The 11,826-nt window shown below is 39.8% G+C and overlaps 2 protein-coding genes across 2 annotated transcripts; both read right to left on the reverse strand.

Moving 5' to 3' along the window:
- Positions 1-7,733: 7,733 nt before the first annotated feature.
- On the reverse strand, positions 7,734-8,225 carry LOC137655507 (uncharacterized). The gene has a single exon (XM_068389404.1). The coding sequence runs from the start codon at positions 8,223-8,225 to the stop codon at positions 7,734-7,736; it is 492 nt and encodes a 163-aa protein (XP_068245505.1).
- Positions 8,226-9,099: 874 nt separating this feature from the next.
- LOC137655508 (uncharacterized) lies at positions 9,100-10,485 on the reverse strand. The gene is made up of 3 exons (XM_068389406.1): positions 10,302-10,485; positions 9,932-10,173; positions 9,100-9,504 (listed from the first exon to the last, which is right to left on the reverse strand). The coding sequence occupies exons 1-3, from the start codon at positions 10,483-10,485 to the stop codon at positions 9,100-9,102; spliced, it is 831 nt and encodes a 276-aa protein (XP_068245507.1).
- Between the last annotated feature and the right edge of the window lie 1,341 nt (positions 10,486-11,826).

Here is an 11,826-nt window from a genome sequence, read left to right on the forward strand (position 1 = left end):
TACACATACCCTGTTCATTTTTCTCCTCTTCTTCTTCTTCTTCTTCTTCTTCTTCTTCTTCTTCTTCTTCAACTATTTGTAGATTTAGTCTCGACTTAATTATATTTTCTATCCAGACTAAGCATGTTGAGCAGGATACCTTTGTGTCTCTAGTTTTTTATTTTTTGCTGTATTTCAGCTCATGTAGGGTGTGTTGGAACATGGCAGGCATCACATTTTCTAATCAGTTGTTGAGGATTATTAATGGAATACCATATCTTACATGTATTACACCATTTTGGCATTCTTTTTCCCAATGCATCAATCAGCATATTCACCATATTGGACTTCTTATTGTTCTTTGATGGAATGTGTTGATTGATTTAAACTTTCTTTATAAGTCTCTTTATCACTTGGATCTTCTTTGGAATTTCTTATATTATTTTGCTGATGTTTTCCACAGATTCTCTCCAGTTTATTGGATCATATTGTTTCAATATGTCTGCGAATATTTTTCCGTCACACTGTTTGGAGTTACTACAGACCTCTGTTATCAGACGGTCGAGCTCTTGTTTCGCCAACTCATGGAATTTACTTTTGCTGACTGCAGCAATGTCCCTCCAAGATTTGCCTGTATTATAGAGCGCCAGAGAGAGAGAGAGAGAGAGAGAGAGAGAGAGAGAGAGAGAGAGAGAGATCATGTGCAAGAGGAATCTTCATCAAGGAAAGAGAGAGAGAGAGAGAGAGAGAGAGAGAGAGAGAGAGAGAGAGAGAGAGAGAGAGAGAGAGATTGAGAGAGAGAAATGAAAATGATCCTGAACAAGAGGAATCTTCATCATCAAAGGAGAGACAGTGAAAAAGATATGAAAAAGATCCTGTACAAGAGGAATCTTCGTCATCAAGGAAAAAGAGAGAGAGAGAGAGAGAGAGAGAGAGAGAGAGAGAGAGAGAGAGAGAGAGATCCTGTACAAGAGGAATCTTTCTCATTAAGGAAAAGAAAGATAGATAGAGAGAGAGAGAGAGAGAGAGAGAGAGAGAGAGAGAGAGAGAGAGAGAGAGAGAGAGAGAGAGAGATCATGTACAAGAGGAATCTTCGTCATTAATGAAGAGAAAGAGAGAGAGAGAGAGAGAGAGAGAGAGAGAGAGAGAGAGAGAGAGAGAGAGAGAGAGAGAGAGAGAGAGAGAGATCCTGAACAAGTGAAATCTTCATCATCAAGCAAAAGAGAAAGAAATTAAAAAGATCCTGTACAGGAGGAATATTAGTCATCGAGGAATAGAGAGAGAGAGAGAGAGAGAGAGAGAGAGAGAGAGAGAGAGAGAGAGACTGAGTGAGAGAGAGAGTGAGAGTGAGAGAGAGAGTGAGAGAGAGAGAGAAAAAGAGATAAAAAAGATCCGGTACAAGAGGAATCTTCATCATCAAGGAAAAGAGACCTTTCTCCATCTACCTCCCTCACACCTCATCACCGGTTAATCCCTTTGATCGAATGTCATCCTTGATACAGTCCACCCACCTTCGCTTTGGTCTCCCTCTCCTTCTCGTTCCCTGTACCTCCATTTCCATCACTCTCCTCCCAATATACTGTTCATCTCTTCTCATGGCTGTAGTAACACAAGGTATTCGAGATCAGTCTTCTTGGTGTATGCTTTTTTGCTGATGATGTTATACTGTGTAGCACTAGGCGAGAGGTAGTAGAAGAGAAACTGGAGGAGTGGAAAAGAGAAATGGAAAATATAGGATTGAAGATCAGCAGGAAAAAGAAAGAGTATTTGAGATTGAAAAATGACGAGAATGGGGAAGTTAGTTTACAAGGAGGGAGATTGAAAAGAGTATGAAATTTTAGGCCTTTAGTATCGACAGTTGCAGAGGATGGTATCTTGGGCCAGAAATAAACCACAGAATACAAGTAGGATGGAAGAATTGGAAAAAAAGTGCGTGGAGTACTATGCGACATGAAAATAGGGGTTAAGTTGAAAGGTAAAGTACACAGGACAGTTATGAAACCGGCAATGATGTATGGAGCGGAGATGTGGGCAATAAATAAGACAAGAGAAGAAGATGGATATGGCAGAGATGAGAATGTTGAGATGGATGTGTGGGGTGACAAGAAGAGATAAGATATGCAATAAGGTAATTAGGGGTACCACAGTAGTTAGAAAACTATCAGATGAGATCCAAGAAAGTAGACTGAGGTGGTACGGTCATGTCATGAGAAGAGATGATCAGTATATTGGGAGGGAAGTAATGTAAATGGAGGTACGGGGAACGAGAAGGTGAGAGATACTAAAGCGAAGGTGGGTGGACTGTATCAAGGATGACCTACAATCAAAGGGATTAACTGGTGATGAGGTGTGGGACAGAAGTGGTGGAGAAAGCTGACCAGAAACATCGACCCCACATAGAAGTGGGAAAAGATGTAGACAAAGAAGATGATGAAGAAGCTCTTCACCTAACTGTAAGTGCCACCCTCAAAAAGATGATGCAGCTTTTTTCCCCAGGAATATGGTTTTGGCCCAACATCCAAGAACTAGTCTGCATACTAGAAGAATCCCAGCTTCATCCCTCTGCAGAGCTGGTCATCTAGATTATTCCCCCAGAACCACCCGAAGGTTGGTATCCGAAAAAATAGATCTAGATATCCGACCATATTGTACACTTGACAAAGGCCCTGTACACCTCATCAAGGTACATAGCATACTAGAATCAGCTAGGTTCCTTCCCTCTGCAAAGCCAAACATCCTTTAAGTTGAGCAGTCAGGCTAACAATCGTCCTAAGGCCAGGATGGAAGAATTTGAAAAAAGTGTGTGGAGTACTCTGCGACAGGAAAATAGGGGTTAAGTTGAAAGTTAAAGTACACAGGGCAGTTGTGAGACCAGCAATGATGTTTGGAGCAGAGATGTGGGCAATAAAGAAGACAGAAGAGAAGAAGATAGATGTGGCAGAGATGAGAATGTTGAGATGGATGTGTGGGGTGACAAGAAGAGATAAGATATGGACTAAAGTAATTAGGGGTACCACAGAAGTTAGAAAACTATCAGATGAGATCCAAGAAAGTAGACTGAGGTGGTACGGTCATTTCATGAGAAGAGATGAACAGTATATTGGGAGGAGAGTAATGGAAATGGAGGTACAGGGAACGAGAAGGCAAGGGAGACCAAAGTGAAGGTGGGTGGACTGTATCAATGATGACCTTCGATGAAAGGGATTAACTGGTGATGAGGTGTGGGACAAAGGTAGATGGAGAAAGCTGACCAGAAACATCGATCCCACATAGAAGTGGGAAAAGATGTAGACAAAGAAGAAGAAGCTCTTCACATAACTATGAATACCACCCTCAAAATGATGATGCAGCTTTTTTCCCCAGTAATATGGTTTTGGCCCAACCTCCAAGAACTAGTCTGCATACTAGAAGAATCCCAGCTTCATCCCTCTGCTGAGCCGGTCTTCTAGATTATTCCCCCAGAACCACCCGAAGGTTGGTATCCGAAAAAATAGATCTAGATATCCGACCATGTTGTACACTTGACTAAGGCCCTGTACACCCCATCAAGGTACAGAGCATACTTGAATCATCTAGGTTCCTTCCCTCTGCAAAGCCAAACATCCTTTAAGTTGAACAGTCAGGCTAACAATCGTCCTAAGGCCTCTTATTCTCAAACTACTTCTTCTTCTTTGTTAACATCTTTTCCCACTTCTATGTGGGGTCGATGTTTCTGGTCAGCTTTCTCCATCTACCTCTGTCCTATACCTCATCACCGGTTAATCCCTTTGATCGAATGTCATCCTTGATACAGTCCACCCACCTTTGCTTTGGTCTCCCTCCCCTTCTCGTTCCCTGTAACTCCATTTCCATCACTCTCCTCCCAATATACTGTTCATATCTTCTCATGGCTGTAGTAACACAAGGTATTAGAGATCAGTCTTCTTAGTGTATGCTTTTTGCTGATGATGTTATACTGTGTAGCACTGGGCGAGAGGTAGTAGAAGAGAAACTGGAGGAGTGGAGAAGAGAAATGGAAAATAGAGGATTGAAGATCAGCAGGAAAAAGATAGAGTATTTGAGATTGAAAAATGGCGAGAATGGGGAAGTTAGTTTACAAGGAGAGAGATAGAAAAGAGTTGAAAATTTTAGGTATTCAGGATCAACAGTTGCAGAGGATGGTGATCTTGGGCCAGAAATAAACCACAGAATACAAGTAGGATGGAAGAATTGGAAAAAAGTGCTTGGAGTACTATGCGACAGGAAAATAGGGGTTAAGTTGAAAGTTAAAGTACACAGGGCAGTTGTGAGACCAGCAATGATGTTTGGAGCAGAGATGTGGGCAATAAAGAAGACAGAAGAGAAGAAGATGGATGTGGTAGAGATGAGAATGTTGAGATGGATGTGTGGGGTGACAAGAAGAGATAAGATATGGACTAAAGTAATTAGGGGTACCACAGAAGTTAGAAAACTATCAGATGAGATCCAAGAAAGTAGACTGAGGTGGTACGGTTATTTCATGAGAAGAGATGAACAGTATATTGGGAGGAGAGTAATGGAAATGGAGGTACAGGGAACGAGAAGGCAAGGGAGACCAAAGTGAAGGTGGGTGGACTGTATCAATGATGACCTTCGATGAAAGGGATTAACTGGTGATGAGGTGTGGGACAAAGGTAGATGGAGAAAGCTGACCATAAACATCGATCCCACATAGAAGTGGGAAAAGATGTAGACAAAGAAGAAGAAGCTCTTCACATAACTATGAATACCACCCTCAAAATGATGATGCAGCTTTTTTCCCCAGTAATATGGTTTTGGCCCAACCTCCAAGAACTAGTCTGCATACTAGAAGAATCCCATCTTCATCCCTCTGCTGAGCCGGTCTTCTAGATTATTCCCCCAGAACCACCCGAAGGTTGGTATCCGAAAAAATAGATCTAGATATCCGACCATGTTGTACACTTGACTAAGGCCCTGTACACCCCATCAAGGTACAGAACATACTTGAATCAGCCAGGTCCTTCCCTCTGCAAAGCCAAACATCCTTTAAGTTGAGCAGTCGGGCTAACAATCGTCCTAAGGCCTCTTATTCTCAAACTACTTCTTCTTCTTTGTTAACATCTTTTCCCACTTCTATGTGGGGTCGATGTTTCTGGTCAGCTTTCTCCATCTACCTCTGTCCTATACCTCATCACCGGTTAATCCCTTTGATCGAATGTCATCCTTGATACAGTCCACCCACCTTCGCTTTGGTCTCCCTCTCCTTCTCGTTCCCTGTACCTCCATTTCCATCACTCTCCTCCCAATATACTGTTCATATCTTCTCATGGCTGTAGTAACACAAGGTATTAGAGATCAGTCTTCTTAGTGTATGCTTTTTGCTGATGATGTTATACTGTGTAGCACTGGGCGAGAGGTAGTAGAAGAGAAACTGGAGGAGTGGAGAAGAGAAATGGAAAATAGAGAATTGAAGATCAGCAGGAAAAAGATAGAGTATTTGAGATTGAAAAATGGCGAGAATGGGGAAGTTAGTTTACAAGGAGAGAGATAGAAAAGAGTTGAAAATTTTAGGTATTTAGGATCAACAGTTGCAGAGGATGGTGATCTTGGGCCAGAAATAAACCACAGAATACAAGTAGGATGGAAGAATTGGAAAAAAGTGCTTGGAGTACTATGCGACAGGAAAATATAGTTAAACTTGAAAGGTAAAGTACACAGGATAGTTGTGAGGCCGGCAATGATGTTTGGAGCAGAGACGTGAGCAACAAATAAGACAGAAGAGAAGAAGATGGATGTGGCAGAGATGAGAATGTTGAGATGGATGTGTGGAGTGACAAGAAGAGATAAGATACGGACTGAAGTAATTAGGGGTACCACAGGAGTTAGAAAACTATCAGATGAGATCCAAGAAAGTAGACTGAGTTGGTACGGTCATTTCATGAGAAGAGATGAACAGTATATTGGGAGGAGAGTAATGGAAATGGAGTTACAGGGAACAAGAAGGCTAGGGAGACCAAAGCGAAGGTGGGTGGACTATACCATTGATGACCTTCGATCAAAGGGATTAACTGGTGATGAGGTGTGGGACAGAGGTAGATGCAGAAAGCTGACCAGAAACATCGATCCCACATGGAAGTGGGAAAAGATGTAGCCAAATAAGAAGAAGCTCTTCAGATAACTATAAATGCCAGCCCCAAAAAAGATGATGCAGCTTTTTTCCCCAGTAATATGGTTTTGGCCCAACCTCCAAGAACTAGTCTGCATACTAGAAGAATCCCATCTTCATCCCTCTGCTGAGCCGGTCTTCTAGATTATTCCCCCAGAACCACCCAAAGGTTGGTATCCGAAAGAATAGATCTAGATATCCGACCATATTGTACACTTGACAAAGGCCCTGTACACCGCATCAAGATACATAGCATACTAGAATCAGCCAGGTCCTTCCCTCTGCAAAGCTAAACATCCTTCAAGTTGAGCAGTCGGGCTAACAATCGTCCTAAGGCCTCTTATTCTCAAACTTCTTCTTCTTCTTCTTTGTTAACATCTTTTCCCACTTCTATGTGGGTCGATGTTTCTGGTCAGCTTTCTCCATCTACCTCTGTCCCATACCTCATCACCGGTTAATCCCTTTGATCGAAGGTCATCCTTCATACAGTCCACCCACCTTCACTTTGGTCTCCCTTTCCTTCTTGTTCCCTGTACCTCCATTTACATTACTCTCCTCCCAATATACTGTTCATATCTTCTCATGACATGACTGTACCACCTCAGTCTACTACCTTGGATGTTATCTGATAGTTTTCTAACTACTGTGGTACTCCTGATTACCTCATTACATATCTTATCTCTTCTTGTCACCCCACACATCCATCTCAACATTCTCATCTCTGCCACATCCATCTTCTTCTCTTCTGTCTTCTTTATTGCCCACGTCTCCGCTCCAAACATCATTGCCGGTCTCACAACTATCCTGTGTACTTTACCTTTCAACTTAACCCCTATTCTCCTGTCGCATAGCACTCCATGCACTTCTTTCCAATTCTTCCATCCTGCTTGTATTCTGTGGTTTATTTCTGCCCCCAGATCACCATCCTCCGTAACTGTTGATTCTAAATACCTGAAATTTTCAACTCTTTTCAATCTCTCTCCTTGTAAACTAACTTCCCTATTCTCGCCATTTTTCAATCTCAAATACTCCGTCTTGTTCATGCTGATCTTTAATCCCCTATTTTCCATTTCTCATATTCTCAAACAAAACAACTATTATCTAAATCTTAGCTGCTGCTACTTTTCACCTAAATATAAATACCACCCTCAAAATGATGCTGCAGCTTTTTTCCCCAGTAATATGGTTTTGGCCCAACCTCCAAGAACTAGTCTGCATACTAGAAGAATCCCAGCTTCATCCCTCTGCAGAGCCGGTCTTCTAGATTATTCCCCCAGAACTACCCGAAGGTTGGTATCCGAAAGAATAGATCTAGATATCCGACCATTTGTACACTTGACAAAGGCCCTGTACACCCCATCAAGGTACATAGCATACTAGAATCAGCCAGGTCCTTCCCTCTGCAGATCCACCCTTTTCAGTTAGTCCAAGCACCACTTAAGCTGAGGGGTTTAGCCACAAATTTTGAGTTCTTTAAACCTCGCATTTTTCTCCCTTTTCTTTTTCTTTCAGTATATTTTGTTTCTCTTTCTCTTTGTTTTTATTCTCTTTTTCAATTCCTTTCAACCTCATATTTTTCTCATTTTCTCTTTTTTTTCTTTCCGTATCCTTAGTTTCTCTTTCTTCTTTTTTCGAGTTCTTTCAACCTCGCATTTTTCTCCTTTTCTTTTTTCTTATCTTTCACTATCTTTTGTTTCTCTTTTTTCTGCTTTTCGAGTTCTTTCAACCTCGCATTTTTCTCCCTTTCTCTCATTTTTTCTTTCAGTTTCTTTTGTTTTGCTTTCTCTTTCTTCTTTTTTTCGAGTTCCCTAAACCTCGCATTTTTCTCCTTTTCTTTCTTCTTTTCTTTCACTTTCTTTTGCTTTTCTTTCTTCTCTTTTTTAATTTCTTTCATCTTTTGTTTCTTTTTCTTTTTCTTCTCTTTTTCGAGCTCTTTCAACCTCGCATTTTTCTCCTTTTCTCTCTTTTTTTCTTTCAGTTTCTTTTGTTTCTCTTTTTTCTGCTTTTCGAGTTCTTTCAACCTCGCCTTTTTCTCCTTTTCTTTCTTTTTTTCTTCCACTATCTTTTGTTTTTCTTTCTTTACTTTTTCAATTTCTTTCATCTTTTGTTTTTCTTTCTTTACTTTTTCAATTTCTTTCATCTTTTGTTTCTCTTTCTCTTTCCTCTTTTTTTCGCGTTCCTTAAACTTTGCATTTCTTTCATTTTCTCTCTTCTCCTTTTCTTTCGCAGTTGACTTTTCCTCCTTTAATCTCATTTTCTCTTCTTTCATCCTTTCTTTCCTCATTCTTATCTTCTCCTTTTCTCTCTTTTTCTCCTCTCTCTCCGTTGCATTCCTCATTCTTATCTTCTCTTTTCTCTCTTTCTCTTTCCCTATTTCACTCATTTCATTTTTGCCTTCTTCTGGCCTTACATTGATATAATTTCCCTTTTCGCTATGCCTTTCTTCCTCCTTCCTTTCTTTCAACTCCTCTCTTTTCTTTTTCTCTTCCCTCTCCCTTACAATTTTCTTCCATCTCATCTTCAAATTTTTCAAATTCTTTTCCCTTTTTTTAAATAATTTTTCCGCGTCTTTCGTCGTCCTCATCTTTTTTTCCCTCTTACGCTCAATCATCTTTCTTTTTATGAAATCCGGCAACAAGAAACATTTAAAAAGGAATAATATTACATTCCAACGAGATGCGTTTTGATTTGAATCTATTAGATCTATCATCTGCTGCACTTTCCTTTCTTCGACTTTTTTCTCTATTTTTACCACCTTATCTAACATTTTCTGATATTTCTCCAATTCTTTCCTCCTTCTTTTCTCCTCCTTAACTCTCTTTTTCTCTTCTTTCTTCCCTTCTTTCTTCCCCTTTCCCCCATTTTTGGCTCTGTCTCTTTCCACTCCCTTTTGTCTTCCTCTAACTTCAAATTTTCATTCATTTTCCTTTCCAACAAGCGCAATAGACTTTCGCATATTGCCACCTTCCTCTTCTTCATTTTTTATTTTTCTTCTTTCTTCCTATATCTTTTATTATTTCCTTCATTCTTCTCTTCTTCTTCCTTTCCTTCGTCAATCTTATCTCCTTTTCTCTTTCTTTCTCCTCTCTCTTCTTTGCATCCCTTATTCGTATCTTCTTTCTACTCTCCTTTTCTTTCCTTATTTCAATCATTTCAAATTCACCTTCCTCTGGCCTTACATTGATATCCTCCTCCTTTTTGCTATGCCTTTCTTCCTCCCTTTCCTTCATCTTGTCTCTCCTCTCCCTTTCAATTTCCTTCAGTCTCATCTCCTCCAAAATTTTCAGATTCTTTTCCAGTTTTTTATATATTTTTTTCTCGGCTTTTGTCGTCCTCATAATTTTCTCCATCTTGTGTATCATCCTCTTTTCCCTTAAAAACTTCGGCAACAAAAAATATTTAAAAGGGAATAATATTATGTCCAACCCATATGAGTTTTTATTTAGAAAATTTATAGATCTATAATTTGTCGGATCTTTATTTCTTCTGCTCTTTTCCTCATCTTTGCCACCTTATCTAATATTTTCTCATATTTCTCCAATTCTTTCCTCCTCCTTTTCTCCTCCTTAACTCTCTCTTTGTCTTCTTTCTTCCCTTTTCCCCCGGTTCTTTGCTCATTTTCTTTCAACTCTCTTTTGCTTTCCTGTAACCTCAAATTTTCCTTCCTTTCGCTCTTTTCCTCAATATTAATTTCCTTTTCGACTTACTCAATATTCTTTCACATTTTTTCACCCCTGTCTTCATTAGTTGATGCTTCCACATCAAATATAATATTAAACTTTCCCAAAAGCGTTCCCCCCAACTTGCGCTTTCTTCTTCGCTATATTTATCTCTTCTCCTTTTTCTTTTCTTCATAATTTTTATCTCTTCTTTTTCTGTTTTTTCCTCCTCTCCCTTTCTTTCCGTCCTCATTCTTATCTCCTTTTCTTTTTCTTGCATCCCCATCAATTCCACCCTGCGAGTCTTCCTTTCCTTAATCAGCTGAGCTTCTAAAGCTTGTATCCTTTCCCTGTTTTCTATGTTTTCTCTTTTACCTCCTCTTGTTGTTTCTGGAGAAGTTCAATTTCCCATTTAAGGACGCTTATTTGACTTGCCAGTAAATCAATTTTTTCAATAGTTCCAGCGTCTGATAGCCTTACGTTTCCTTTAAAATTAAGTTCTCCTTTGTCATTCCTACCTTCTTCTCTCTCGGTCTTCCCAATTACTTTTCTATCACCATGTAAACTTTCCGTTTCGATCCTGCATTTGGTAAAAGCCTCAGAATAAAATTGACTTATACCATCATTCTCAGACAACAGATGATCTACGTCCAGATTAGTTTCCTGCAAATCCTCTTCATTTGTCGAGAAACCGTACGACATTGTTTTGTGCCGTGTTAGATTTCTTTGTGAAGCGTCCTCTCGTTTTGTCTCGATTGACTTTCGTCAAGAGATCCTCTCTGGTTGTTTTGATGAGCGAAATGAACAGCAACAGCAAAAGTACGATCGATAACATAAAATACCACAACATCCATAACAAATAAGAGTTTGTCTCACGGGAGAAGGCAAACGCTTTCCCGTACAAAACACAATAATTGCAAAAGTTTTCCATTTTAAGATACGGTAGATTCGGTGTGACGTAGCAATGTTTCTAGAAACGACGATTTGCGATGGGATCGGAGTTTGAAGACTTTTCGACTCCAGAAGGCTTTTGAAGACTTCCTGACTCCAGAACGCTTTCAAATACTTCCTGACTCCAGAAGGCTTTTGAAGACGTCACGACTCCAAAAGGCTTTGGAAGACTTCCAGACTCCAAAAGGCTCCAAGCTCCTGACTGGAGACGTGGGCGATATGGCGTAGGAAAAACAATTGAAGCTGTCACTTCGGAAGAATTCCTTAATGGAAATCCGGCTCAAAGACAGAAAAGATTCAAGAAGACATTCTGCAGCATGTCTCCAGAACTTAGCCTGAAGCCTTCCGAACCGATGCAAAACATTTGAGACTACAACTGAAATCTTGAAGTTGGATTTCTATGGAAGATTATTTTCCGTGGCATTTTCACGATTTTTTTGTGGAAAATAATTCATTTTTGTTGTGTGAGTGTGTGTATGTGTGTGTGTATTTAAAGACATTTGAATATTAACAAGACTAAAACGGAATTTTCCGCGCAAAGGCTCAAGAAGAAAACAAGATCCTCAAACCCAATCCAGAAGGAGAATCTTGTGGAGTCTTCATGTCCTCCACATACTATTTCAATCGCTTTTCCTACGCGGAATCTGCAGAGATGCAAAGAGCTCCGGAGACCAAAAGTAGCTTGGCGTCTTCAGAGTCAGGAATCTGAAGAAGTCTTCAAACACTGGGTACTTGAGTTACGCAAAAGAGAGAATAAAAGAATAAAAAAAGACAAAGAGAAAAAAGAGAAGATAAAACGAAAGGAGAAAGAAGAAAAACAGAGAGAAAAGGAGGAGAACGCGAAACTAAAGATACGCAAAAGAGAGAATGAAAGAATAAAGAAAGACAAAGAGAAAAAAGAGAAGATAAAACGAAAGAAGAAGGAAGAAAAACAGAGAAAAGGAGGCGAATGCGAAACTAAAGTTACGCAAAAGAGAGAATAAAAGAATAAAGAAAGACAAAGAGAAAAAAGAGAAGATAAAACGAAAGAAGAAGGAAGAAAAACAGAGAAAAGGAGGCGAATGCGAAACTAAAGTTACGCAAAAGAGAGAA

Source organism: Palaemon carinicauda, chromosome 16, assembly GCF_036898095.1.
Source record: "Palaemon carinicauda isolate YSFRI2023 chromosome 16, ASM3689809v2, whole genome shotgun sequence".
Lineage (NCBI taxonomy): Eukaryota > Metazoa > Arthropoda > Malacostraca > Decapoda > Palaemonidae > Palaemon > Palaemon carinicauda.

Coding starts and splice junctions, on each gene's coding strand:
- LOC137655507 (XM_068389404.1), bottom strand. CDS start 8,225: ATGAAAGAAATTGAAAAAGTAAAGAAAGAAAAACAAAAGATAGTGGAA.
- LOC137655508 (XM_068389406.1), bottom strand. CDS start 10,485: ATGTCGTACGGTTTCTCGACAAATGAAGAGGATTTGCAGGAAACTAAT. Junction 10,174..10,301: donor GAAGACCGAGAGAGAAGAAG/GTAGGAATGACA, acceptor GAACTTCTCCAG/AAACAACAAGAGGAGGTAAA. Junction 9,505..9,931: donor AATATAGCGAAGAAGAAAGC/GCAAGTTGGGGG, acceptor TTGTTGCCGAAG/TTTTTAAGGGAAAAGAGGAT.